Source organism: Chrysemys picta, chromosome 1, assembly GCF_011386835.1.
Source record: "Chrysemys picta bellii isolate R12L10 chromosome 1, ASM1138683v2, whole genome shotgun sequence".
NCBI classification, from domain to species: domain Eukaryota; kingdom Metazoa; phylum Chordata; order Testudines; family Emydidae; genus Chrysemys; species Chrysemys picta.
Window position 1 is genome coordinate 117,457,312 of NC_088791.1, and position 25,943 is coordinate 117,483,254.

Consider the following 25,943-nt stretch of genomic DNA (forward strand, 5'->3'; position numbering starts at 1 on the left):
GAACTGTCACTGGAGGCGGTTCCACTGGATGCAACATAAAAACAGGCTCATGGCCACTTGGTCACTAAATATCCCGTAGCATACTCCAAGAGGTAGTGTAAGCTACCTCAGTTCCTCCTGTAATTCCAATAGAATATGATGGTGTTCTTCACATCTTGCCCTAAACCATCTAGTAGATTTGCTGTACATTATTAAGCAGCTGCTGCATTGACAGTGATGGGCAAAGTAGTTCATATAATTTTGAGATTTTCTGTGTTAAATGAATGTATAATGTTATTTTACAATATTCTCTATTGTGTGGAGGTGAAGTGCTTCTGTAGAAGTTTCTGCCTGTTGTGTATTACAGATAAAACTGTAAAAGAATAGAAACATTTCAGTGGCTATTATGGACTGTAAAAAAGTACGCTCACTGCAGACATGCCCCTTAGCAGCTCTCTTGTCATTTAACATCCCCTGCCATCAGCTGCTCAGGCCCTGTGGTGGTCTCTCTTGTGACGTGGCCCTCTGGCCAGGTCATTTAAGTCTCTCCCCTTCTGATGTGTTAGTGTCCCACATGACACTGGGCATCAGTATGACATCTGCCACTCCTCCAGGGCCCCTCTTCTGTTCCACTCTATTAGAGCCAAGGGCCCCAGGACTTCAAGCTATAAAAGGAAAATTATAAACCACAACAAAAGCAACTTTGGCCCCTTCTCCAGGCTTGAACTTTTAAATTATCCTGAGTCATCCTCAGCTCTGTTTTTCTACAGAATTCTGACTCAGAGACTACCTTGGTGGAATCTTTCCCTTGTCTGAATCCTCAACTTTCTGCCTGTGATTGGCTTTCACTCAGGTGCACTAGCGGAGTCCCCTGCACCTCTGTTAGCCTATTCCATCAAGCCCAGGATGTAAAATCTGCCCTGAAGCTCCTCTGCTCTCTACTACCCAGAGAGGGACTATGAGGTTCTTTCCCTTTCTCCCTGCAGCCCTTTTCTACTCTTAGGGTATGTCTATACTATGAAATTAGGTCAAATTTATAGAAGTCGATTTTTTAGGAAGCGATTTTATACAGTTGATTGTGTGTGTCCCCACTAAGCACATTAACGGAGTGCGTCCACAGTACCATGGCTAGCATCGACTTTCAGAGCGTTGCACTGTGGGTAACTATCCCACAGTTCCCGCAGTCTCCGCCGCCCATTGGAATTCTGGGTTGAGCTCGCAATGCCTGATTGGACAAAAACATTGTTTTGGGTACATGTCGTCAGTCGCCCCTCTCTCCATGAAAGCAATGGCAGACAATTGTTTTGCGCCTTTTTTCCGTGCAGATGCCATATTGCTTTCAGCAGATGGTGCAGTAGGACTACTAACCGTCGTCATCGAACAACTGCTTCTGCTGCCTCTCTGCTCTCCTGCTCTGGCCACAGATGCAATAAGTCGGGAAAAACTGGCATTCCAACCACCGCTTCCGTTGCCACTCTGCTCTCCTGTCTCGATAGCAGATTTCTCCATGTTGGCTGTCATGGGCTCCCACTTCCGCTGCAACTCTGCTCTCCTGCTCTCATGAATCCATCTCGCAGGTCCTCTCGTCATTCTCTATAAGTATCTATTCTCATGGCATCTCTCTATAAATATCTATTCCATCATCCACCGCTTCCGCTGCAACTCTGCTCTCCTGCAGGCGCCATACCACGGCAAGCATGGAGCCCGCTCAGATCACCGCGGCAGTTATAAACACTGTTGTAAACACTGTTGTAAACACCATGCGCATTATCCTGCAGTATATGCAGAACCAGAACCTGCAAAAGCAGGCGAGGAGGTGATGAGAACATGGACACAGACTTCTCTCAAAGCATGGGCCCTGGCAATGGGGACATTATGGTGGTAATGGGGCAGGTTCATGCCGTGGAACGCCGATTCTGGGCTCGGGAAACAAGCACAGACTGGTAGGACTGCATAGCGTTGCAAGGTCTGGGATGAATCCCAGTGGCTGCGAAACTTTCGCATGCATAAGGGCACTTTCATGGAACTTTAATTTGCTTTTCCTTGCCCTGAAGCGCAAGAAAACCAAGATGAGAGCAGCCCTCACCGTTCACAAGCGAGTGGCGATAGCCCTCTGGAAGCTTGCAACGCCAGACAGCTATCGGTGAGTCGGGAACCATACGCCGGAGCATATCAATTTGATCCTCCAGTATCCTCAGCATTGCCTCCTGCCTCCTCTCATCACGCTGCTGCCACCTCTCCTCTTGCTCCAGCTATCTATCCTCTCTCCTCACATTCATTTTATGCTTTCCTGGACTCTGACATTGTCTGCCTCCACACATTTTGCTGGGCTCTTTCAGTGCGGGAGGACTGCATGAGCTCAGAGAACATTTCATCGTGAGGGTGGTTTTTTTCGCCGCCTTATCTGCGCTAGCCTCTGGGATGGAGATGATAGGGGGAGCGTCGAAACATTTGCAGCTGCGGTAGGAAAAAAAAGGGAGAGTAGTATTTAAAAAGACACATTTTAGAGTACAAGGTCGCATTTTGCCTCTTATATTGAGGGGCTGCCGGTTTGGTGTGAGAGATCTCTCACACAGGGCCGGGCAACAGAATTCGGCTTGCAGGCAGCCATGGTAAGCCACAGTCTTTTGGCTTCTTTAAGTCTTCAGGGCAAATTAATCATTAAACACGCTTGCTTTTAAACTATGTATTGTATTTACAAAGGTACACTCACCAGAGGTCCGTTCTCCACATTCAAGGTCCGGGAGCCCGCCTTGGGAGGGTATTGGCTCCATGGTGATAAACCGTTCCTGGCTGTCGGGGAGAACGGTTTCTCCGCTTGTGTGCTGTGCGCTATCCTCATCTTCCTCGTCCCCAAAATCCTCATCCCCATTGCATGAGACTCGCCCTTTGCAGGTGTCCATGGACAGGGGTGGGGTAGTGGTAGGGGGGTCCCCTAGAATTGCATGCAGCTCATCATAGAAGCGGGGTGTCTGGGGCTCTGACCTGGAGCGGCCGTTTGCCTCTTTGGTTTTTTTGGTAGGCTTGCCTGAGCTCCTTAAGTTTCATGTGGCACTGCTGCGGGTCCCTGTTATAGCCTCTGTACTTCATGCCCTTGGAGTTTTTTTTTCAAATATTTTGGCATTTCGTCTTTTGGAACAGAGTTCGGATAGCACAGATTCATTTCCCCATACAGCGATCAGATCCAGTACCTCCTGTTCGGTCCATGCAGGAGCTCTTTTGCGATTCTGGGACTCCATGGTCACCTGTGCTGATCAGCTTGCCACACTGAACAAACAGGAAATGAAATTCAAAAGTTCCCAGGGCTTTTCCTGTGTACCTGGCCAGTGCATCTGAGTTGAAAGTGCTGTCCAGAGCAGTCACAATGGAGCCCTCTGGGATAGCTCCCGGAGACCAATACCATTGTGGATGCAAAGAATTGCGTCCACACTACCCCAAATTCGACCCGGCGATGTCGATTTCAGCGCTAATCCCCTCGTCAGGGAGGAGTATAGAAATCGTTTTTAAGTGCCCTTTAAGTCGACAAAAATGGCTTCGTCGTATGGACGGGTGCAGGGTTAAATTGATCTAAGGCTGCTAAATTCAACCTAAACGCGTAGTGTAGACCAGGGTAGCTCCTCCCCCAGCTGGACTCATCTTTTAATTGAGTCTGGCCCACCCTCCAAGTGCAACCAGCTGTTAATGGGCCCACGTTAACCATTTCATTGCCTATGTGGGGTAAACACAAACTCAAACTTAATACTATTTGAATCAAAGTATTTTACAAGTAATTATTAAATTTGTTTTAATACTTGTGGAAGTTCTGTACCTATCTCATTAAAAGTGCATTTAGATTTTCTAAATAATTATAGAATAATAGGAATAGGTGTGAATGATAGATCATCAGCCTATTTTAAGCTACGCTATAATTAAGATTGGGCTTCTGAGAACACAAATAAATTAGCTTTTTAAAAAGTCACTAAACTTGAAAAGATTTACTTTGTATATCACTATCCAAGGAAGCTGCATAATATCTAAGAGTGTTCTGGAAAGATAAATTTGGGGTCTTGAAAAGCTACATAATGTCCCTGTTGAGTTAAACAGAAATCAGTGTAAGGTTTTAACCATATTTTTGGGAGTCTGGGCCAGATTTATATTGACCATGCTTATGAGCACACTCTTAAAATATTTCCATTCCTAAGTTCTTTCTTTAGTTCGGAAGGAGGGTTTTTAAAAAATATATATTGTTTCTACACTATTAGAGGTTTAAATAGATTTTTGTTAAAAAAATAATCTTAATGAAGTGCAAAAGTGCTGTGGCTTTTTCATATTCTGATACTCATTTTCATTAAATATTCATTTCAAAGAAATTTACTATGTGGTTTTAATACACTATACATACTTTTAAATTGTCACCAGATGCATTTGCATGAGGTATGTGGAAATAATGTCTTGAAATGAAACACTTAAGTCTTTTAAAGGTTTATTGTATGTTTGGAATGCTTGTATGTTTAACTCTCCCCAATCCTTGCATTTATAAACCTCCTTTGGACTTGTGTTTCTATAGTCTCTTTTTTGCACAATTGATTTAAAAATGTTCCAGTTAAATAACATGCTATGGAGGGGAAATGTATATGTTAGGAATGAATATGCATATATTTTTATGTATTAACTAAAATGGGATATAAAAAGTTTGGCACAAATGGGTATCTATATATGTTAGCCCGTTTTAAGTATTTTAAAATATATCGCTAGCAGTCAGTCTAGAGATGAAAAGAAGTAAAAAGTTAATATGTTGAGCATTCACTCATATCAAATCAGAGTCTGAGGATCCCTTCTACTGCTGAGTAAGATGGCAGTCATAACCTTAGTAAAAAGAGTTTGCATACCTCAGCACAAGAAATAGAATTGTATCCATTTACAGTAATTGCTGTAGTATGGAGTACCGTATCTAAAAGAAAGCTGAGGAAAAAGTGCACTTTTTTTTTTAAAAATCCCACCTACATGCCAAAAACGTGTGTATATCTGTATATCTTACACACACTGTATACACAAAGAGCCAATTCTGTTCTTAGTTACTCTGGTGTAAATTTGTAACTACACTTGAACACACTGGAATTTCTATACACTGCCATTAACATAAAAGAGCAGAATAAGGTCCTGTATTTAGAATGCACACATGAAAATTACCATAGTGATATATAATTGTGTGTGGGGATCTAATCAGAATGTAATTTTATCTGCTACACAGTCTAGATTTGATTGAATTTTTATATTGCAAGTATAGCACTCAACATTTTTCTGAAGAATTATGCATGCCTAATAAACTTAACATAATTCCACAGTTTCAGTTTTAATTAGCAAGATTTAATAGTTTGAGAAAATAACTGTGATATACCTTTCTCCTTCTGATAATCCCTATTTGACATTCCATTACGTACATTAAGTAACTGAGATTTAAATATTGTTTATTGATTCAAACTATATAGTCATACATTAAATGTTTGGCATTCAAATGGAATCTGATTTTGGTGTATTAAAATTTTAACTCTAAGATGAACATCATTTTCATGGTTCTGGTGGGAAGTTATTTTATGAGAATATTATTCTTCCTTATAGTTGACACAAGAAGAATGTAGGGGTACACTATACAAATATAGATCTGAAGAATTGGATATAGATGTAAGTATTTGGTTTTGGCTTACTGTGTTGATATTCTGATGTAGAAGTTTCTACCCTGGTCATAAAATTTAGATGCAAAAACTACTTAATATAAAACTAGTAGCAATTGCTTTAGAAGTTGGGGGAAATATTCCTGGATGTTTGAGCAAAATATCCCATAGCTGGTTTTGAATGTATTGGTGTTGGGGAGATACTAGTACAGTAAGTGAATTTGTAGGGGGGGGGGGGGGTGTGTATGTGTATATCTGTGTATATCTATATATCTGTGTATATGTGTATATATCTATCTATCTATATATATTTGTGTGTGTGTGTGTGTGTGTTTGAAAAAAAAAATCCCTTGAATCGCAAGAGACTTACACTATTTATTTATGTAAGTCTCCTGAATCAACAAGTCTACACTAAGGGCTTGTCTACATTACCCGCTGGATCGATGGGCAGTGATTGATCCAGCGGGGGTTGATTTATCACGTCTAGTCTAGATGCAATAAATCGACCGCCAAGCGCTCTCCCGTCGACTCCGGTACTCCACCAGGGTGAGAGGTGCAGGCGGGGTCGACGGGAGAGCGTCAACTGTTGACTTAGCTCAGTGAAGACACCCCGGTAAGTAGATGTAAGTACATCAACTTCAGTTACATTATTCACGTAGCTGAAGTTGCGTAACTTAGATCAATCCCTCCTCTCCCCTGCCCCCTGTATAGACCAGGCCTTAGATGCACTGTTTGTAGACCTGTAGGCCTTTTCTAAAGTACATGTTCCACATGCAGTTTTAAAATGGGTAAGTTTGTGAAATCAATTACTTTAAAGCTATTAAACGCATATAGTCCTTTTTCATGACTACTGTCCATGTCAAATTTCAGTTTTTTAAAGCTTCAGCCACTATAAAGAGATTACAGGAAAAATTAACATTACATTTACACATGGTTTGTTCTCATTTTAGTTATAAACATGCACAAAACTGGCTCAGCTGGTTTCTGTGAGTGACAGAAATGGAAGGTTACGTATTCACTGAATATAGTATGTGAGATAAGGCGTGTTAGTTGAGGCTAAATATTACAGCATGAATGTGTCCTGTCCAACTGAGCCATGTACATTAATTGTAGAAGGTTTTGCAGATGCTTTATTGCCTAAACTCAGGCCATAGAAGAAAGTATTTTCTAAGGGTATGTCTACACTGGCAAGTTTCAGCACCTCAAGTTATACCACTTTTATTAAAACGCTGGGATTAAACAATGTTGCATGTCCATACTGTACTCCTTGACACTGGAGCGCATCCACATTAGCAGCCCTTGCAGTGGCAAAGACAGCAGTGCATTGTGGTAGCTATCAAGCTGTGCAACTGGACGCAGGGTGCTTTGGGAAGGGTTTGCAATGCCTCATGGGGCATCACATAATGCAGGTTTCTCAATCCCATTGTTCCTTGGGCATCCTACTACACTGCCAGATGATTTTCAACTGAAGTTGGGGGACGGAGGGAGAATGTGTGTGATAGGGAGTGTGTGTATGGGGGCGGGGGAGAGACTGTGTTTTGGGGGACAGTGTGTCAGCATGCTGTCTTGTAAGTTCAGACAGTGGCAGGAAGTAACCAGTCTTGGGGGGAGGGGAAACCCTGCCTCCCTCCCTGGGCTCTCTGCACAGCGCGCGGTGCTTTGGAAGGGGAGGGGTGCATGTCTCCAGGGCAGCAGAGTTCAAAACAGTGAGCAGAGTGGTCACTTGAGGCATTATGGGACAGCTCCGGAGGCCAATTGCAGCTCAGAAAGCAATCGAGTGTCTACACTGGCAATAGAGTGCTGGAGCCTCTGCACAAATAGCCTTACGAATCTCGTCGAGGTGGGTTTTTTTGCAGCGCTGCAACTGAGGAGTTTCTGCACACAAAGTGGCTTAGCAGTGTGTACACGTTTGCAGTTTGAGTGCAAAAAGCTGCTTTACTGCACAGAAGCTTGCCAGTGTAGACAAGCCCTAAATGTTTCACCACTTGAGTCTAACACAAAAGACAGGTGGGTACAATGCCTTACTTGACTTGTTATGTTAAATACAAGTATTTTACCTTTTCCTTTCATTTGATGACAACTCACTTTACTTTCTAAGTCTAATACAGTAAAAGGTAAAAAGCTGTTTTATAAGTTTACATTTGAGATTTAGAAAAAAGAAACCGTATTTAATATGTAAGCAAAAATGGCAGAGAGCAGATTTGAGTGTTTCAGAAAGCAAGATAAAAGGTCAGTGCAACCTCACAACATAACTCAGTATATATTTGATACCACTGTGTGTTAATATGCCTAAAAGGGAGGCTGAAAATGGACATCTCCGGATTCTCTACAGCTTTTCTTAAATTAAAGCCATTTCCATTTGTTGGTGCAGAGACCATTTGCTTCATCTGGTCTTTCTGTAAGTAATTTGGGCCTGGTTCACGCTACTAGCACAAAGGGAGGCAAATTGCACCTCCAGGCCAGCAGGGCTGTTTGATCCCTAGGGAAGGTCAGTCAGTCTGTTTATACCTCCTCCCTCCCTGGGGAGTTAGCCTTACCCTCCAGCTGTTGAAAGCTGTCCACAAGATATTCTAATTAAGTGTATTGCTGGGCGTCCTGAGCAGCGCCCCAGTGCAGTAAATGTTGCTGGTGCCTTATGCTGCTCTGACCTTCAGGTGGACTTCTGATTGGATGTATGCCAGCAGAATGAGTCAAGCTAATGTCTCTGAATTAGTTAAATTCTAGCAGTATGTGTGTAAAGTTTTATTTGACTGTAAAATCCATTACATTTCATTACAGGAAATGTGAGAATCTTTATATACCCTATGTACGCTGATGGGAATAAAACCCATAACTGACAACAGATTTTATTTTTGCCTATGCTGGAATCTCTTTGTCAGTGTAATGGAAGCCTATACTACTGATGAGTTCTTCAGAAGAATTCTGGCCCTTAAAATAAAACTTGCAATGGAAAACTTTTTTAGAGAAACCATTGCCTCTGCAGAACACATCAGCAGCTGAAATTCAGATGTCTGTGTGTTTTAGCAATTGGATAGTACTTAGTACTGTGTAAAGTAAAAGACTTAGTGCTGTCCGTCTTCTTCAAGCTGATGGCATTGCAAAACAAATAATCTATCACCAGAGTAGTCACACATACGTGTTTAACAGAAGGGTGTGAAAATAGAACCACACAGGGCTCCCACAAGATTGCTTTCGGCTTTGGTGCGTAATTGCTCAAAACAACCTTCTGTAGTATAGGATAGAAAAGAATGGATCTACTTAATATGTACCCCAACCAAGGCCTGCAGGTGGGTCAAAATAGTGTGATCAGCTGTAGTAAAAGCTGCTGTGAAATCTAGAAGACTTAGCTGTAGAATAACTAGTTACTACATTTGACCCATGCTGTTTGAAATTACAGTAATACTCTAGTTTATAGGGCCTTTTTCAGTCTTAGGCTGCTTTGACAATTCAGTATTCAACTTTACAGCATTTAAAGTTAAATATATAGTAATAACAAAACTTTAATACTCATGAAATGATTTGATACTGTGTTAATATAGACGATATGCAGAATAATAAATACTAATTACAACCATCTTCTCTTAAACTAGACTAAGCTTAGCCGATTATGTGAACAAGATAAAGTGGTACAAGCACTGGAAGAGAAACTTCAGCAGCTACACAAGGAGAAAGTAGGACAATTATATTTATTACCTAAAATGGATGTTATTTTACATGGCTATTATCACAACACTGATAACTAAAGTAAAAAGAAAATCAACCCAATGATGCAGAACATTAAAAATTAATTCTTTTTATTATAACAGTACACGCTTGAGCAAGCTTTGCTATCAGCCAGTCAAGAGATAGAAATGAATGCAGATAACCCAGCTGCCATACAGAATGTAGTCTTACAGCGAGATGACTTACAGAACGGACTGCTTAGCACTTGTCGAGAAGTGTCTCGAGCTACTGCAGTAAGTAATAGATTTTTTGCCAGTAAAACCCAATGAGGTGGTAAGCGATTTTTCTTCATGTTGGTACTTTTAATTGAGTTGTCTACGGGTTCTTTCTTTATTATATCCCAGCATCTTTAAATTGTCTTTCATTTACCTCAAGCTTCTGGTGAGGCAGATAGAAAAATATGTTCTTTTTAATCCAGTCAACAGGTGAAATCTTTTGCCTTAAATTACTTTTAAAAGGACAAATGCATACAAACTTTAATTGATTTGGCAACTTTTTTCTGTGAGATGAAGAGTTGATTATAGAGTGAGTTATATAATACCAATAAACCATATCTTATTGAGAAGTTCTGCTAACTTAATATGCTGCATTTAATTTTCCAAAAATGTATTGGTTCCTTTGTAAATATGTTAATATACAATAGAAGCAACCACCGAGAGGTCGTATTCTCCTGTTAAGTTTACTATATGTTCTTAGAGTAGATGTAGCAGTGTATTCCACTTAGGTATGTGTGCGCCCACAATGCTAGAGCTGGAGAATTGTCCCTAGTAGTACCTGCATAGGGGCTGTGCTTGCACCTCATGGCCATAGTTCCTCCCCTAGATATGAGGCAGCACTGCCCCGAGCCCTCTCAGTTCTTTCTTACCGCCCATGGCTGGAGTCAGAGCTGTGTGTGGTTTTCATCTCACAATCCCACTATTTTAGTGACTTTTCTAGTTGTATATAATTAATTAGTATCCATAGTATAGCGTTAGTTAGATTTAGTGTTAGTTAGCTGTAGTTTAAGTGTTTCCCTGGTGATGCCCTCACCAGGATTGATGTTGTTTAAGGAAGCAATCCCCTTCAATGATCCACACGTGGTGCTTGCTGTGCCTAGGTGAAGCCCATGTCAAGGAGCAGATCATTCACCAAATGGACTTAGGTGGCGAGGGATCTTCAGCTGTTGCTCAAACAGGCCTGCTTCAGCACCAAGGCCATCGTCATCATGGAGCTGGTGCTTCTCCAGAGACACAGAGGAGTTGTTCCTGGTCAAGTGTGTCAAGGAAAAGGTCACATAAGACTGACCAAGATTGCTCCTGGCCCTGTGGGAACTTGTCTTCCTCCTCCAGAAGAAGCGCAGATCGGCACCAAATGAATGCCAATGCACGGGATGGCGCATGACCTGTCAACCACTTCCCAGTATACTATGTAAGGAGGATCGGAGACACCATGCCCTTGACTCCAGTTCTGGCCATGGGGTGTCCACTGAGTCCGGTACTGACGAGGATGATGCTGACACCAGCTGTTTCTAAGCCAGCGATTAATCAGGAGCCAATGGACCTCCTCTGCCTTTCGGTTCCTACCTCGCCCTTGGTCCAGGACTTTGCAGGCCTGCATCTTTTATAGCCCCATTGGCTGGGCAGGCTGCTGAAGCTGAGAGTTTGTCTGCATGGTGCCCTGAGATCTCTTTCGCAGTCAGTGGAAGTAGTGCTGGTGCTGGGCTCAGCACACATTTGGGAAGCCTTTCCCTCCCCGGAGACAGCAGGACTACCCCAGAAAGGATCATAGGTACCATAGGAGAAAGCAGTCTGGTCTGGGGTTCAGATAATCCACATGCCCTCTCTTAGTGCCTCTCAAGCCTCTCGTTTGACTCCATTGGTCCACAGCAGTGTTCCAGTCATCTCTCCTTTCTCCCCACTTCCTCCATTTGGGAACAGGCTGACCCACTTTCATAATGCTTGGTACTCAATCACCACTGTTGGGCTGTGTCATCCAGTTCCTTTCCATCCTTCCTCCTTCTGTCCTCCTTCAGGGACCCCTCTCAGGAAGCAGGTTTGCTCTTTACTGGCTTTGGGAGCAGCGGAGGAGGTGCCGCTGGAACATCAGGGTCATAGTTTCTATTCCCAGTATTTTCTGGTGTCCAAATCCAAGGTAGAGGTGAGACCCATTCTTGAGCTTCATGGCTTCAACAATTCTATTGGATAAATGACATTCCGAATGGTCATTCTATCGACTGTCCACCATGCGTTGTCTCAGAATGGCTGGTTTACTGCTCTGGACCTTCAGTATACCTACTTCCATGTGGTGATTTTGCCAGGCCACAGAAAATTCTTTCGATTTGTTGTGGCAGTGTCATTTTCAGTACACGCTGCTTCCATTTGACTTGTCTTCTGCCATTTACCAAATGCATGGTCATTGTGATGGCATATTTCATGAAGAAAGGAACCCATATCTTTCTGTATCTGGGTGACTGGTTACTGAGGGGCAGGTTCAAAAAGAAAGTTCTTGCTCACATCGACAGTACTCTGCATTTGCTCAACCATCTGGTTCTCATCCTAAATACTGGAAAGTCAACTTCAGTTGCCGCTCAGAAAATTGAGTTTGTTGGGGCCTTAGTAAATTCTACACGTTCAGGAACATTTCTGCCGACCAGAAGTTGTCAGGCAATTTGCCATCTTTGCCTCAGTCTGCAGTCTCAGCTTTCCACGTCAGTGTCCCAGATGTGCCTGAAGCTCTTTGGGCATATGTCCACTTGCATGCAGGTAGTCCAATTTGCAAGGTTACACACACACACACACACACACTCACACACTCACACTCACACTCACACTCACACTCATTCATTCATTCATTCATTCATTCCCTTTTCTGCCCCTTGCCAACCAGGTCTGTTGTTACTGACACATCCCTGATGGGTTGGGGAGCACACCTGGGGTCACTGAAAGTCCAAGGTCTGTAGTGGGAGCAGGAGGCCTCACTGCATATTAACGTGCTGGAGCTTGGGGACACCTACAATGTATGTCATTGTGGATGAACTATTGGGCTCAGTGGTTCACATACTTACTGAAAATACTGACAAGATTTATTATGTGAACAAGCAAGGGGGAGCAGAGCACACATCTCCAGTCTTCTCATACTGTCGGTTCAGCATCCCCATATTGCTTCCTCTCCATCCTGAACTACTCACTCAGAATAATGTTTGCATCCTCTATCCTACACTCAGTTCCCTGCATCTCATGACATGGCTGCTGCATGGCTAAACGAGGAGGAAGAGCGGTGTTCAGCAGCTGTTAAACAGGTACTCCTCAAAAGAAGAAAGCTATCTACCAGAATGGGCTATTCAGCTAAATGGAAGAAGTTTTCAGTGTGGTCACTGGGCTATGGAATTCAACTGATGCTGGCTTCTATCTAGGACATCTTGGAGTATCCTGCTGCACCTTCAGTGATTGGGACTTGCACTTAGTTCAATGAAAGTGCATCTGGCGGTGATATCAGCCTTTTATTTCCCCACATTCAGAAAAGATCAGTCTTCTCCAATGCCATGGTAGCAAGATTCTTAAAAGGGCTTCATCTCCATTTTCCGGTCTGAGAGCCAGTTCCTCCGTGGAACTGTAACACTGTCCTAGTGGCTTTAATGTGACCTCTGTTCGAACCCCTGGTATTTTGTTCCTTTTTGGTTTTGTCAGAAAACTGCATTCCTGGTAACGATAACATCACCAAGGAGAGTCTGAGTGCAGTCTCTGATGGCAGAGCCTCCTTATACACAGCTCTCCAAGGTCAGAGTGACTTTACAACCACACCCCAACTTTTTATCTAAAGTGTTTTCACAGTTTCATTTGAAGCAGGCAGTATATTTACCTGTGTTCTTTCCTAAGTCATTCATCTCCGGAGGAGCAGTGTCTCCACACGTTAAATGTCAGGCATATGTTTATTAAACCATTATGCCATCATCGTATCTTTCAGGATGCAAGTTTTGGTAGGGCGGCCCTGCCGTTCTTGTTTAGATAGACTCCAGCCCTGCCTTCTGGAGGGGTACTGCTAAGTGAGTGAGTGAGTCAGCTAAGTGGAATAATTTGCTGCATCTACTTGAAGAAGAAAGTTAGTTACTGTAACTGTAGTTCTTCAAAATGTGATGCAGAAGTGTATTCCACAACCCCCCCTTCATCTTCTCTGCATTGATATTCAGTGTGAAAGGACAGAATGGGGTCAGGGTGGTACTACCTCATATAGCCGGGGAAAGGCTACGGCCACAAGGCAGGAGCATCACCCCTCTGTGGGTACTGCTAGGCAAAATTCTCTGGCTCCAGCGCACTGAGTGCGCACACACCTAAGTGGAGTACAAGTTTGCACCACATCTTGTAGAGCCACAGTTACTATAAGTAAACTTTTCTAATTGTTGGTTGCTGCTGTGCACAGTGGAAACATACATTGGAATGCTCTCATTTATTCTTCAGAGCTTTGGTAATTTATGAAGGGAGTCCCTCTACTGATGTAAAGTTAAGTGGACTCCCTTATTTCGCACACTAGTGTAAGCTGTTTCAAAAGGATAATTTTGTTCAAGTACTTGATTTTTGCTGGGGGAAAATTGGTTATCAGTTTGGATGGGTAATAGTATTGGACTAGATTTATGCTCTGATTTGTGCCTAATACAATCCCAATGAAGTCAGTGGGGCCACACAGAATGCAGAATTTGACTCTTTGACGTCAGGAAATACTTCAGTAATATGCGTGCGATATAGTATCAAGGGATTGAATTTAAGTAAAACTTTAGTTGAAAAGTGAAATACACAGAATGGCACCTGTGGAATACTAAAGGTTGTAAAAAGAAACTTCATCCACTTGGCATAGCCCAGCAGAGTTTATATAATAATCACCACTTGTTGCCATGCAACAGAAGCAGGGTGGGAGTGTAAAGGGGCATTCACCTCTTGAGCACCTCCCAGCAGCTGGGTATGGTACCACAGTCCTTTTCTCACCTCTGGTGCCCCTTGCAGGCTGTCAGCAGACCTTTGTTAGTCTTCAGTGGCTTGGCACTCATTGAGTCACAAAATCCAAATGAACGCCCTAATAACGTATTGGAGTCCAACAAATAAGCAATCTATTTCCCCTCTCTAGGATTTTCATCCCTAGCTATGGGCCCTCTAAATTCAGCTCCTTGTTCAGGCCCACACACTACTCTGGATTCCAACCCCAGTACTCTACACACAGTAGCCACGTACTGCTTACTCCAGTCCTGGCCCTCTTCTTACTGGCGATCTCAGGGCTAGCATCCTCAGGTTCTTCTCCCTCTTCAATCTGCATGTAAGTTCAGACAGCCATAAACTCTGATACTTTTTGGGCTGCTTTTAGTCAGAGAGAGCACCCTTCTTTGCTCTTCCGGTCCCAGCCAGGAACTGACCTGCTAAGCCCCTGCAGCTTCTTTTACCTCAGCCTGCTGGGCTATGATTGCTTCGGTAAGGTCTCCCTAAGCAGACCTGGAGGACCCACCTTCACTGTTTCTGGAACAGGGTGTAGTAGGACCACAAGGCCTCCTGTAGGGAACTGCAAAGGCCAGATACACCCTGTCAGAGGGACCCTCGTATATAAAACTGTACACTAGCTCCCAACCTGTTTTAATGTTTAACAGTGAAAAAAACTTAAACAGTCGCATTTTAAAATATTTTTCTCCATCACAGATGACTATTAAAACAGGTTGGAATGTGATTTATAGTGTAGCGGTGTCTCAAATAACATTTTTAGCAAGATGGATGCCTCATCACTAGGCTCAGAAGCTTTTATTAATAGCCCTGCCTACAGTTGAATAAATGGAACATTTCTGCTCTCTGCAAATGTTGTGTTCCCTTCATCTTCCACTGTTTTAATGGTGGATTTTTCTCTGTCCTTGTGGTCAGAGGCTGACTAGACATTATGTCATGGCTAGGGAATAGGATTGCCCGTATTGAAAACCTTTGTTAGTTTTCTCTACTTCCAGAATGGTGCAAAAGGCAGGCTACAGACCTCCATTTGTGACAGTCATCTTGATTCTAAATTTAAACACTTTCTTCATCCTGTGTCATTTGAAACTTTTATTCTCTCAATGGGCTTCTTTACTCAAGAGAAATACATTTTTTAGACATAGTATTCAATACTCTTGTCTAGAAAAGATTTATTATATTTAATATTATGTCAGCTGGTTGTCATTAATCCTAAAGTGGGACTGCCCAGGGTTCACCATGACACAGCTGATACAAAACTAGATACAACGGTCCAATTATACTTAGTGATTAATGTTAGTTAAACACATAATCCCTAGGAGAATCCAGACCCATGAAGGAGAGTTGGCCACTGCCACCTCCTGCCCACTTTTCACAGGAACTCTGGGGAAGATTGCCAGTTCCAACTATGTTTGGAAGTGTGTCACACAGAGCTGATTGATCAGTTACCAGATCTGGAACTGGACTGAAAACAGGAAGGAACAGCAGAAGCAATGTGGCTGTTCTACTCATTAGCAAAGCAGAACCTGAGAACAGCATTACTGCTTCTTCTATCCCCTGCAGCTCTTGATGCTCTTAAGTGGCTTCTCAGGTCACAGTGGTCCTGCTACTAATGTGCTCCCTGCCTCAGACTTGTTGCAAAGAGTGACAGCACTGTTGCATCATTGAGACACTCCCATCCTCCTCCTCCTCCATCACCCCCTCCCCTCCTACAGTCAGCTAGCCAGTCATTTGTTAGCTAGGGTGCCAACAAATATAATACTGTGGCTGTTTGCCTGGGGAAGCAGACAGGTTATGTTCCTTTCCCTGGACAAGGCATGGCCCCTCCACACTCAGACCATTTCTGTAGGTGGAAAATACTATTCCTGCTGTAGCTCCCTGTCCCTGCCCAAGGCTCTCAGCCTGATCCCCAAATATAAATCAGTCGGGACAGACTCTTAAAAGGATCAAGACAAAATAAACAGAAGTCTTGGTCTTACCCCTGAAAATAAACATAAAAAGGAGACATCCTGGCTATAACTCTGACCCCTGCCCAGAGTCCATCAATATCTTACATTAAACATCAACAAGATAGATGGAAGGGTGGGGAACCTAAAGAAGGGAAAGTTAATCCTGATTCTCTTTGATGGGACAATGTCTGTCTCACAATCCTTGCACTTTCAAAGCCCAAAAAAGGCACAATCACGTCACCCTCCAACTTGTCACCATTCCAGCATTGTAAGAGAGACAAGGCAAAGAATCTTAAAAGGAAGAAAATAATCTTGGTCACTTAGTTAATGGTCTCCAGAGGAAGGGCATCTGTCCCAGTTGGATGGAGAAGAAGAAAGAAACTCAAGACAGACACCTTTCAAGGTTATGTTAAATAAACTTTTTTCAGAACTCCAGCCTGAGCAACCAGAAGAACAGGAAGTGACAGACAAAATCCCAGAACAAAAATCTTGCCCTTTAAATTCTAAGGAGGAGCTTTGTGTCCCCATCCATCCATCCATCCATGATTCGGAGATTCAGAAATGCAGAATGAGCATTACCTGGCCAGTCTAGATGACCCAATTGGTCTAGATGACCTGGCTCCACAGGTTTTACTTGCTGTTGAAGGACAAGCTGGGCTTGAGTTATTCTGCCATAGGTGGAAGCAGCAGCCTCTTCAAACAGTGGCCTCAGAGAAGGGTGAGAAAGATAATCCACTCTAAGGCATGATTCTGGACTTGGCCTGAAGGCATCTGTAAAACTCAGAGGAAAGACTATTAAAAATCTTAATTCTGAATTAGACACCGTACTTTTGTCCTGTTAAATAATAATAAAAAAATCTACCAATGCATCCTGTGGGGGAAAATTGACAAAATTTAGTCTGCTGCAGTGGGTGATAATTGAAAGTCTTGTTTGTCTCCAGATGTGTTTGGAGTATGAGGGAGGAATTAAGACAAAGGGTCCAAGAAGGAAATTCTGAGGTGCAAGCAAATTTTTTCCCCTTCTTTATCTTGTTGCCCACAGAAGAAAATAGATGAAACACCAATTGAAAGTGAAAAACTATTTTTAAACAGGACCAAAATGAATTTCTTAATTTGTTCTTGAGAGGTACTGCTGAACTTGCATCTGCTGGGCTGAGAAAAAAATGGTTCAAGTTTTTTAAACTACTAACATCTCTTTTTAACTTGTCAACACCTAACGTGAGATCTCAATACTACTTTTCTTCTAAATTAAGGAACTGGAAAGAGCATGGAGGGAGTATGACAAATTAGAATATGATGTAACAATTACAAGGAACCATATGCAGGAGCAGCTGGACCGACTTGGGGAAGTTCAGGTATAGAAGAATTGTAATATGATTTTAAATCTGTTTTAAAATACAAAGTTAAAACAACCTCTTTATTTCATGCCTGTTTGATTCTTCCTGAAAGATCAATAAAAGGAAGAGGAGGGGAAAATGAGATTGTCCTTTGCTGCTTTTTTGGTATTATTTTTTATTATTTGTATTACTGTAATGGCCAAAATGGTAGTTTGGGTTTTTTTGTTTTTCTGGGGACTTCATTTTTTGCCGTTTTATTACTTTGGAAATATGAGGCATATCATGTCTAGTCTTCCTTATTTTTTCTTAATATGCCCTTGAAGGAGCCACAGAAATGGAAATGTTTCAAGCCTTAATTGGAGGAGCAGATGTGTTAAATTTGTAACACACAAATTCTTCTTCCTAAGTGACTATCAAGCAGCTGAGTTAAATCAGTGGTAGCAAAGCCAAGCAAAAATAGTTGAACAGTCTGAATAAAAATTCCTTCTCTTAATTAGGTTTTACACTTTGGTACTCTGCATGTCTACCCTGGTATTCCTGGAAGACACTGTAGGTACCTAGCATGATGACAAGTCTTAAATTTCTAATACAATAAGTCAGTGGTTCCCAAACTTGTTCCGCCTCTTTTTTGCAGGGAAAGCCCCTGGCGGGCCAGGCCGGTTTGTGTACCTGCCGCGTCCACAGGTTCGACCGATTGCGGCTCCCAGTGGCCGCGGTTCGCTGCTTGGCCTGGAGCAGCAAACCACAGCCACTGGGAGCCGCAATCAGCCGAACCTGCGGACGCGGCAGGTACAGAAACCAGTCCGGCCCGCCGGGGCTTTCCCTGCAGAAGTGACGGAACCACTGCAATAAGTTGGGGGGGGAGGTGGAGTGTAGGGAACCCTGTGCAGAGGAACGCCACAAGCCATGCATGCTACAGATTGGCTTTCCACACACAACCATGGAAGGGATATTGCAGATGAGTGGCAGGAGCAGGGAAATAAGTACACAGCAGACCCATTGGCACAAATTTTGAATGGTTATGGGGGCACACATTGGCCCATAGTTTATTCATCAGTGTAGAGTAGTTCATTCAGGACAGAGACAAACTCAATTCCACACTGTCAGTCATGCTGCTTTCATGTTGATTGGATCCACCTACGAGTCTGTACTGATGGTATTCCCTTTTGGCCAATGCAAGACATGCAAACAGCTCAACATATGAAGAATCATTCCACAGAGCAGAGCTGTGGTAATGTGTACAGTGGTGAATTCCCTTGTTTCCATTCTCCTTTGTAGATTGAGACATTGTGGCCTCCTGTGTCACTAGTGAAATGCTCTACTGTCAAATTGCTTAATTTTCATTTTGGAAGATGAGATTTGCAAAGCCGCTGAATCAAGCAGCTGGAATGTGTGAACAGTCAATTGTTGTGATGGTGGCAACTTCACTAACCACCTTGGAGAGGATACACGAACCTCCAGATAGTATGAACATTATATCAGTGTGGATGGGGAGTGTCAATTATCAGATTGCTTCCTAAATCCTGGTTCCTTTCACTAAGGAGAGAAAATTGTGTACTGTCTACAGACAGTAAAATTGTTTGTTCTTCCACCATATTATACGTGCTGTCCCATGTCTCTTTACCGGCAGACTGAGTCAGCAGGTATACAGCGTGCTCAGATTCAGAAGGAACTTTGGAGAATTCAAGATGTCATGGAAGGTTTGAGTAAACATAAACAACAAAGAAGCTCTACAGAGGCAGGTAAATGGGCTTCTTTTATTAAACCACATTGTACTTCTAGGAAACAAACTTTAATTGCTTTTTTGCTTGACTGAAAACTCTTTGATGTCATAGTTGCTGGAAACAAGTGTAACTGAAATTATTTACCAGTTGAAATTAGAGTGTTTAAGCCTTTCGGTCAATACAGAGGCAGGCTTTTGTTCTAGTTCATAAATAGTTATTTATTGTAAACCGATTTTCATGTTTTTTTAAACAGGTATCATGGGATCAAAGGCTTTTTCAGCTATTAAGTGTAAAAATGAGGTATGATTTTAGTAGTTTTATATTTTAGCATCAATGAATTTCTGAATTAAAAATTATTGGCTGACTAAAATTATTTCTGAACTCTTCTAATGGTATCAGAAATGTGTATTCAGTATATTTAAATTGGCAGATCCATTACTGAATTATTGGATTACTTTTGAAGGTTAAAGTCCCATATAGTAATTCTAAATTTTTCATTTCTTCTGTGACTTCATATTCTTACCAATTCATGATTCTGTGTCCCCATTCCTCACCCTTTTTTGTTCCCAGGCCTCTACCCCAAAAGTGTAAATCCTGATTTTTTCCCCACACACACACATTATGGAGAGAACAATTATATTGTTTTACATCTCTCTTCATATATAAAGCCTGGTTCGCAGATGTGCCGAGCACCCCAACAACCGATTAAATCGATGACAGTTCCAAGTGTTCAACCCATCTGGAAATCAGGCCCATAATGTCTAGAAAGCATAGCTTTAAAGGGACACTGTCAGCATTGTGTTACACCCAAAATTTAAGCTTGGTTTATAAAGGTTATAGAAAATCTAATATGCACCAAAATCTTTTAATAATATTGAATTTCAATTAAAACGGTGGGGTAACAAAATCAGTATGCTTAGTCACAAGAGAAGCATGTCCGTGCATGAGAGGCAGAAAGTACAACAGATAGAAATGAAAGCATAACTAGCTGAGTGAGATGCAGAAAGTAAATGGTGAAAATGAGATTTGAAAGAGAAGTATTTCAATCTCTGAATCTAGATGGTGTTAGTAAAACAATGTTGCTTGTTAATATATCTTTTTAGTATGACAGTGTCCCTTTAATTCCAAAACACAAAGCTTGTATAGCTACAGTAATATACTTCGTAAAAGTTATAAATAATTGTAAAAGGTGTGCATATCTAAATAAGGTGACTATTCTACAATCTTTAGGAAGAGGAAGTAGTCCCACCTCGTCCTCCACTCCCTCGGTCCTATGACTTTACAGAGCATCCTCCCATAATCCCCTCTCTGCCCAGTGATAGCAGCTCCTTGCTCTGTTATAGTAGGGGCCCAGTACATCTGCTGGAAGAAAAGAAGATTCACCAAGTTCAAGGATATCAGAGAAATGGATCTTACTGTGTAAGTGGCTAAAATTGCCACAATGTACGTCAAGCATTTCCCCCCATCCACTGCACAGTCACTTTTATTTTGACATCTGGCTACTTTTGTGCTGTGTAATTTGTTTTTGGCTAATTAGTTTTATTTCTAGCTGCATCATTTGCATCTGACATTTTTTCATCAGATATACCATGCTTATAAACGTGTTTTAAGAATCAAACATCAAAACAAGACTCTCACGGTGATTCGATACATTTTATTCACTTTTTCAAAATCAGGTTTTTCTGAACTCTTGTTATACTACACAAACCCCAGTCCTGGCAATCATGTATCTGTTGAAGCCTTTTATAGTTAGTTTTTGTTTCTTGGGGTTAGTGTTGTATAATAACGGTAAACTTTCTCCTTCACATCAGCCAGACTCAGTTTATATAACTTTTGAAAGTCGGTGGCAGTTTGTTTCATGTTAATTGCAAAATGAATATCGCTACACCAGCCCCTGAACAATGGAGCATTGGCTTACAAAAATAACATATTTAAATGAGAGCAAAATCAGCCGCAAGATTACATTGTTTGATTCTTAAGATACTAACATTTAAATGATAGATCAGTGTTCGTTACCTTTTACTATTATCATCTTCTAGGGTCCAGATTATAGACTTTATAAGAGTGAGCCAGAGTTAACAACAGTGGCAGAAGTTGATGAATCTAATGGTGAAGAAAAGACAGAACTAGTTTCAGAGTCAGAAACTTCTACAACTAAAGGTTAGTGCCAAGCATGTTGATTTCCAGCCTGTTTTTCAGTCTTTTACAAGGAGTACAGAATATTATAAGTGCCTTGTAGAAACTGTTATTTTATTTGTGTGTGTGTGTGTGTGTGTGTATATATATATATTTGTGTATGTATGTGTATAATATTTATTTCACAAATAGCATGTCCATTGCTTGATGCAAATGAAACCGCTCCCACAATAAAATGCTCTAGTTATACAACAAGAGGATTTCAGTCAATCAAACCACAGAGAAATGAAACATTACACTTAACAACAACCCTGAAATCCTTATTGACACTGTGTCAAATCATATCATTCATGTCCCACACACATCACTCCCTTGAACAATTACCCATTTTCTGTCCTTGCCCTTATGTGGTTTTTTAGTCCAACTCGCAACAGTATGTTTTAGAATGTCCAAAAAAGGCAGCATCACAGAATTCTCAGTCTCTCTCAAGACAAGGAAATAATGTGTTTTGGTTTTTTTTTAATCTTGTAATTGTTGAATTGCCCTCTGTCTTGTGATACAATAGAATTAATGTTATTGCCCTTGGAATATACTCATAATAAAGGTCTGTGCTGTTGCTGAATGCCTCAGTTTCTCTTCTTCATATAGTCCCCATAAAAGCTATTAATTACTTGGTAGATTCCTTCACCGTGAACACTCACTTAAGGAATCTAATACTCCTTGTTAAAACATGTAAAATAGCTTTTTAAAAGTTGTGTTTGGAAAAGGCAGTTGTCAAAATCCCCTCACTTTAACAATATGTGCTGCACCCCCATTAGCCAAATTGAAAGAACATTCAAGAATGATGTCTTAAAATCAGCCTCTTCCCACCCCTTTAGTACCTGCAATGTTCAGTGCCAGTCAGGTCACTTGGCTTCTGTTCTGATGTGATGACTCAGCATGCACATGAGATGCTGGTGTTATGGGACTTGGCTGAATGTGGTCTAAAGGGATTTCATTAGTTAACTTGTAGTTTTATGTTGTATAGTTTTGAAGAGTTGAAAATGCATTTAATCTCTGTGGATTACCTCACTCACCTTATCGCTCATAAATAATTTGTCTGTCTGAGAAAACAGGCCTCACTTAAGAAAAGCAGATAATAAGCTGCCTATCTTATATAGATGGCACTTAAAAAAAATAGCTACAGCCTCAGTGTGGCAAATGAATGGGAGATTCTTCCTCTTACCAGTAGATTGAGATAATTTTATTGTAGCTCTTACTGTTTATTCCACCCAATGAGCACTTAGTCTTCTAATGCACTTAATTTAGTCTAGTTCTCTTTACTCAAAAAATCCCAACGGCATGAGGGAGAATATAAGCAGTCAGTTTTTCTTAATTGTCTACATGCAGTAACAACATATTGCTTATACTTGTATTTGTATTGTTTCAGTTAACCTTTCCATACCTTCGTATCCCAAACAATTTCAGCAGAGCTGAACTTAAAAATCACACATCTAAAATTGTATTTTTACAATTTTAACAAACCACATCTAAGAGCTTGTCTACATGATGGTGTAACACACACTAAGTGTGATTTCTATAGTGCACTAAGGTGTTATACATTAATTGGTCCATATAGACCCTGCTTGTGGGATCGAAAGGTTTACAGTGCCCTTTAACCCAGCACTATGTTAAAGCACACTGGGAACCTTTAATGCACATCAGCAGGGTCTGACGAACTAATTAATATGCAACACCTTAGTGTGTTTTAGAAATCCCATCACAGTAGTGTGTATAGCCTTACCATGTAGACCAGCCATAAGATGACTATAGCCACATGTAGTGGTTGCTACTGCAATAAAATAATAAGAGATTGGAAGGGAACATTTTATTTCTCTTTTATTTGTTTGTTTTGTGCACTTTACAGCACTAGTTATTTTTAATGTTTCCCTCTGTCAATTATTTTCCTTTCATTTGTCCTTTGCCCTCCAAGAAAGAAAAAACATTTTAAAAATAGGAATTTGTGATTGTAAAACTCTAGAAATTGGAGACCAGTGACCTGCAAAGGAGAAGAAAAATAGGCTTGTGCCCTTTCTTTTACTGTTTTGATGACTAAAGAAGGCCTGAAGGGTTTATTGAAATGCGTTTGTGTTGGTCAGATGCTCAGCATTCCTTGTGCAGTACAAGTTCAGGTCCTATCTAGTCTATTTTGTTTTAAAAAAGAAAAAACTTCCATGACTAATTAACATTTTGGATAAAGGAAGCTTTAGTTAAAGATGCATCCACCCACCTCTCCAATTATGACAGTAGCAATCTGCTGAGATCTACAAGAGTTCTTCTAGCCAAACCAAAGACAACAGCTGACATTCCAGATATTTTCAAGGGAAAAAAACTTGCAAAGGGACAAAAAATTGTGACAGCCCAAACAAATCTTTCGGGTTTTCTTTATGTATCATGAAGAAGCAAAACAGAAGCAAGCCTAATTTTTAAACAAATCCTTTGCTGGTCACATTTAACATACTGGTTAAATACTGACTAGATTTCAGTTTGACTGGGTTTATTTACATAGAAAAAAATGCAGATATACTAGTTAGGCATCATGACTTTTATGGTAAATACAAGAGTGGTAGCCTATCAATTAATGACTTCACATCCTAACATGTTTTCATTGGAAAACAATACAGTATTGTATGTGCCATTTTGCATAACACTTAAGACGCTGTTTTATTACTTTATAGGTTCACATTTTCCTGTTGGAGTTGTCCCTCCCAGAACCAAATCACCAACTCCAGAATCGTCAACAATAGCCTCTTATGTCACTTTAAGGAAAAACAAGAAGATAGATCTAAGAATGGTATTTAAAAATAATTTGCAAGCATCGAGATTTACAACAGTGTATTTGTTTTCCAAGTTTAATTTCTGGATCTTTAGTTACTTTAAAAGCTTTATCTTTCATTTATTTTAAAACATCCCACTGGCTTAAAAAGTACAATAAAATGTATTACCTTAGTGCATTCAGTTCATAAGTAAGGAATGACAGCATTTTAAAATTCACTTATGCCAGAACCCCCATAGACTTCATTACATTTGAATTGGTAAAGTGCTAAATGTTTGTGATAAAAGCTACTGAATAATTGAGGACTTAAAATCAGGCTCTTTGATTTTTCTAGTGGTCGCCAGTATTATTGCTAAACTAGTTTTGAATCTATTGCCAGTGGGTCATCCCCAATACTGAATTAAAAGTACATAAGGTCCTGCCTTTTAGGCTTGGGTTTTCAAAGTGCCTTTCTTGTTGTGGGGCAAAGGGACAGCATATTATTAACCTGTGTTGGTAAATAGTTTATTTTTGGGTTGAGAAAAAAAATTTTTTTTTAGACATCTGAAATGATCAGAACAGTTGAAAATACAGTGCATAGTACTGAACCTCTTGTGATTTTCAGATGAGATGTCAGGTAGTGTGGGATAAAGGAAGAAGACAAAATGACTAAGATAGGAAAAGGGAGCAGGGAATAGAGAAGACAGAAGGGAAAACTGACAGAGGATTTTAGGAATGAGGATGGAGGCAGAAGCAAGACAATAACAAGTGTGAGTTCAGAGAAGAGATTACTACCACTTTTGAAAAGACAGTATCCAGACTTTTTGTGCATGTTTGGGAAATCAGAGTCCACGACGACAACCGTACTCTAGTCTTCAACCTTGTCTGTAGTATGAACATTTTCTATTACTACTTAATACAGTTTAACTGTAATCCTAGAACAAGGTGAACCAAGTCCAGAACCATTCAGAAAACAGCTTAAAACCTTTAAATGCAGTTGCAGAAATGGTGCTGAACATAGTTTGTCTTGGTCTATGCTTGCAGTTAAATTGTGTCCAGCTGTACCCATTCATAGAGTTTAAGGCCAGACGGGATAATTAGATTATCTCATCTGACCTACTGTATATCTCAGGCCATTAAAATTAAGTTTTAAGGCCCAAAGTACCCCTGTACTGAGCCCAATAACTTGTGTTTGGCTAAAGCTTATCTTCCAGAAAGATATCTTGTCTTGATCTGAAGGCTTCAAGAGATGGAGAGTACGCCAGTTCCCTTGGTAGTTTGTTCCAATGTTTAATCACCCTCGCTGTTGAAAACTTTTGCCTAATTACTAATTTGAATTTGTCTGGGTTCAGCTACCAGGGGTGGCTTTTATTTTGTCTTTCTCTGCTGGATTAAAGAGCCCTTTAGTGCTCAGTTTCTCCCGGTGAGTACATATACATTGTAATCAAGTCATCTGTCCATCTTCCTTTTGATAAGGTAAACAGATTGAGATCTAAATGTCTCACTGTAAGGAATTCCCCTCCCCCCCCCCCCCCCCAAGCTTTTGAATAATTTTTTGTGGCTCTTTTCTTTACCACCTCCAATCTTTCAACATTTTTTTTAAAATGTGGACATCAGAACTGTATGCAGTATTCTAGTAGTCTCATCAATGCTATGTATAGAGGTAAAAACACCACCCTACTCCTACTTACTCCCCAT

At 41.0% G+C, this 25,943-nt stretch overlaps 1 protein-coding gene across 28 annotated transcripts in view; it reads left to right on the forward strand.

Moving 5' to 3' along the window:
• Positions 1-25,943, forward strand: part of LOC101951029 (pleckstrin homology domain-containing family A member 5) — a 158,279-nt gene that overhangs the window by 103,334 nt on the left and 29,002 nt on the right. For 13 of the 28 annotated variants that reach the window (XM_065567873.1, XM_065567871.1, XM_065567836.1 and 10 more), the window contains 8 exons: positions 5,578-5,640; positions 9,221-9,301; positions 9,437-9,586; positions 17,508-17,609; positions 19,222-19,333; positions 19,569-19,615; positions 21,355-21,475; positions 24,169-24,284. In XM_065567873.1, coding sequence (XP_065423945.1) covers positions 5,578-5,640; positions 9,221-9,301; positions 9,437-9,586; positions 17,508-17,609; positions 19,222-19,333; positions 19,569-19,615; positions 21,355-21,475; positions 24,169-24,284 — 792 coding nt within the window. Of the gene's footprint in view, positions 1-5,577; positions 5,641-9,220; positions 9,302-9,436; positions 9,587-17,507; positions 17,610-19,221; positions 19,334-19,568; positions 19,616-20,545; positions 20,735-21,354; positions 21,476-24,168; positions 24,285-25,943 lie in introns of all 28 variants that reach the window. The other 15 variants (XM_042848993.2, XM_065567796.1, XM_065567788.1 and 12 more) reach the window with 3 other exon arrangements.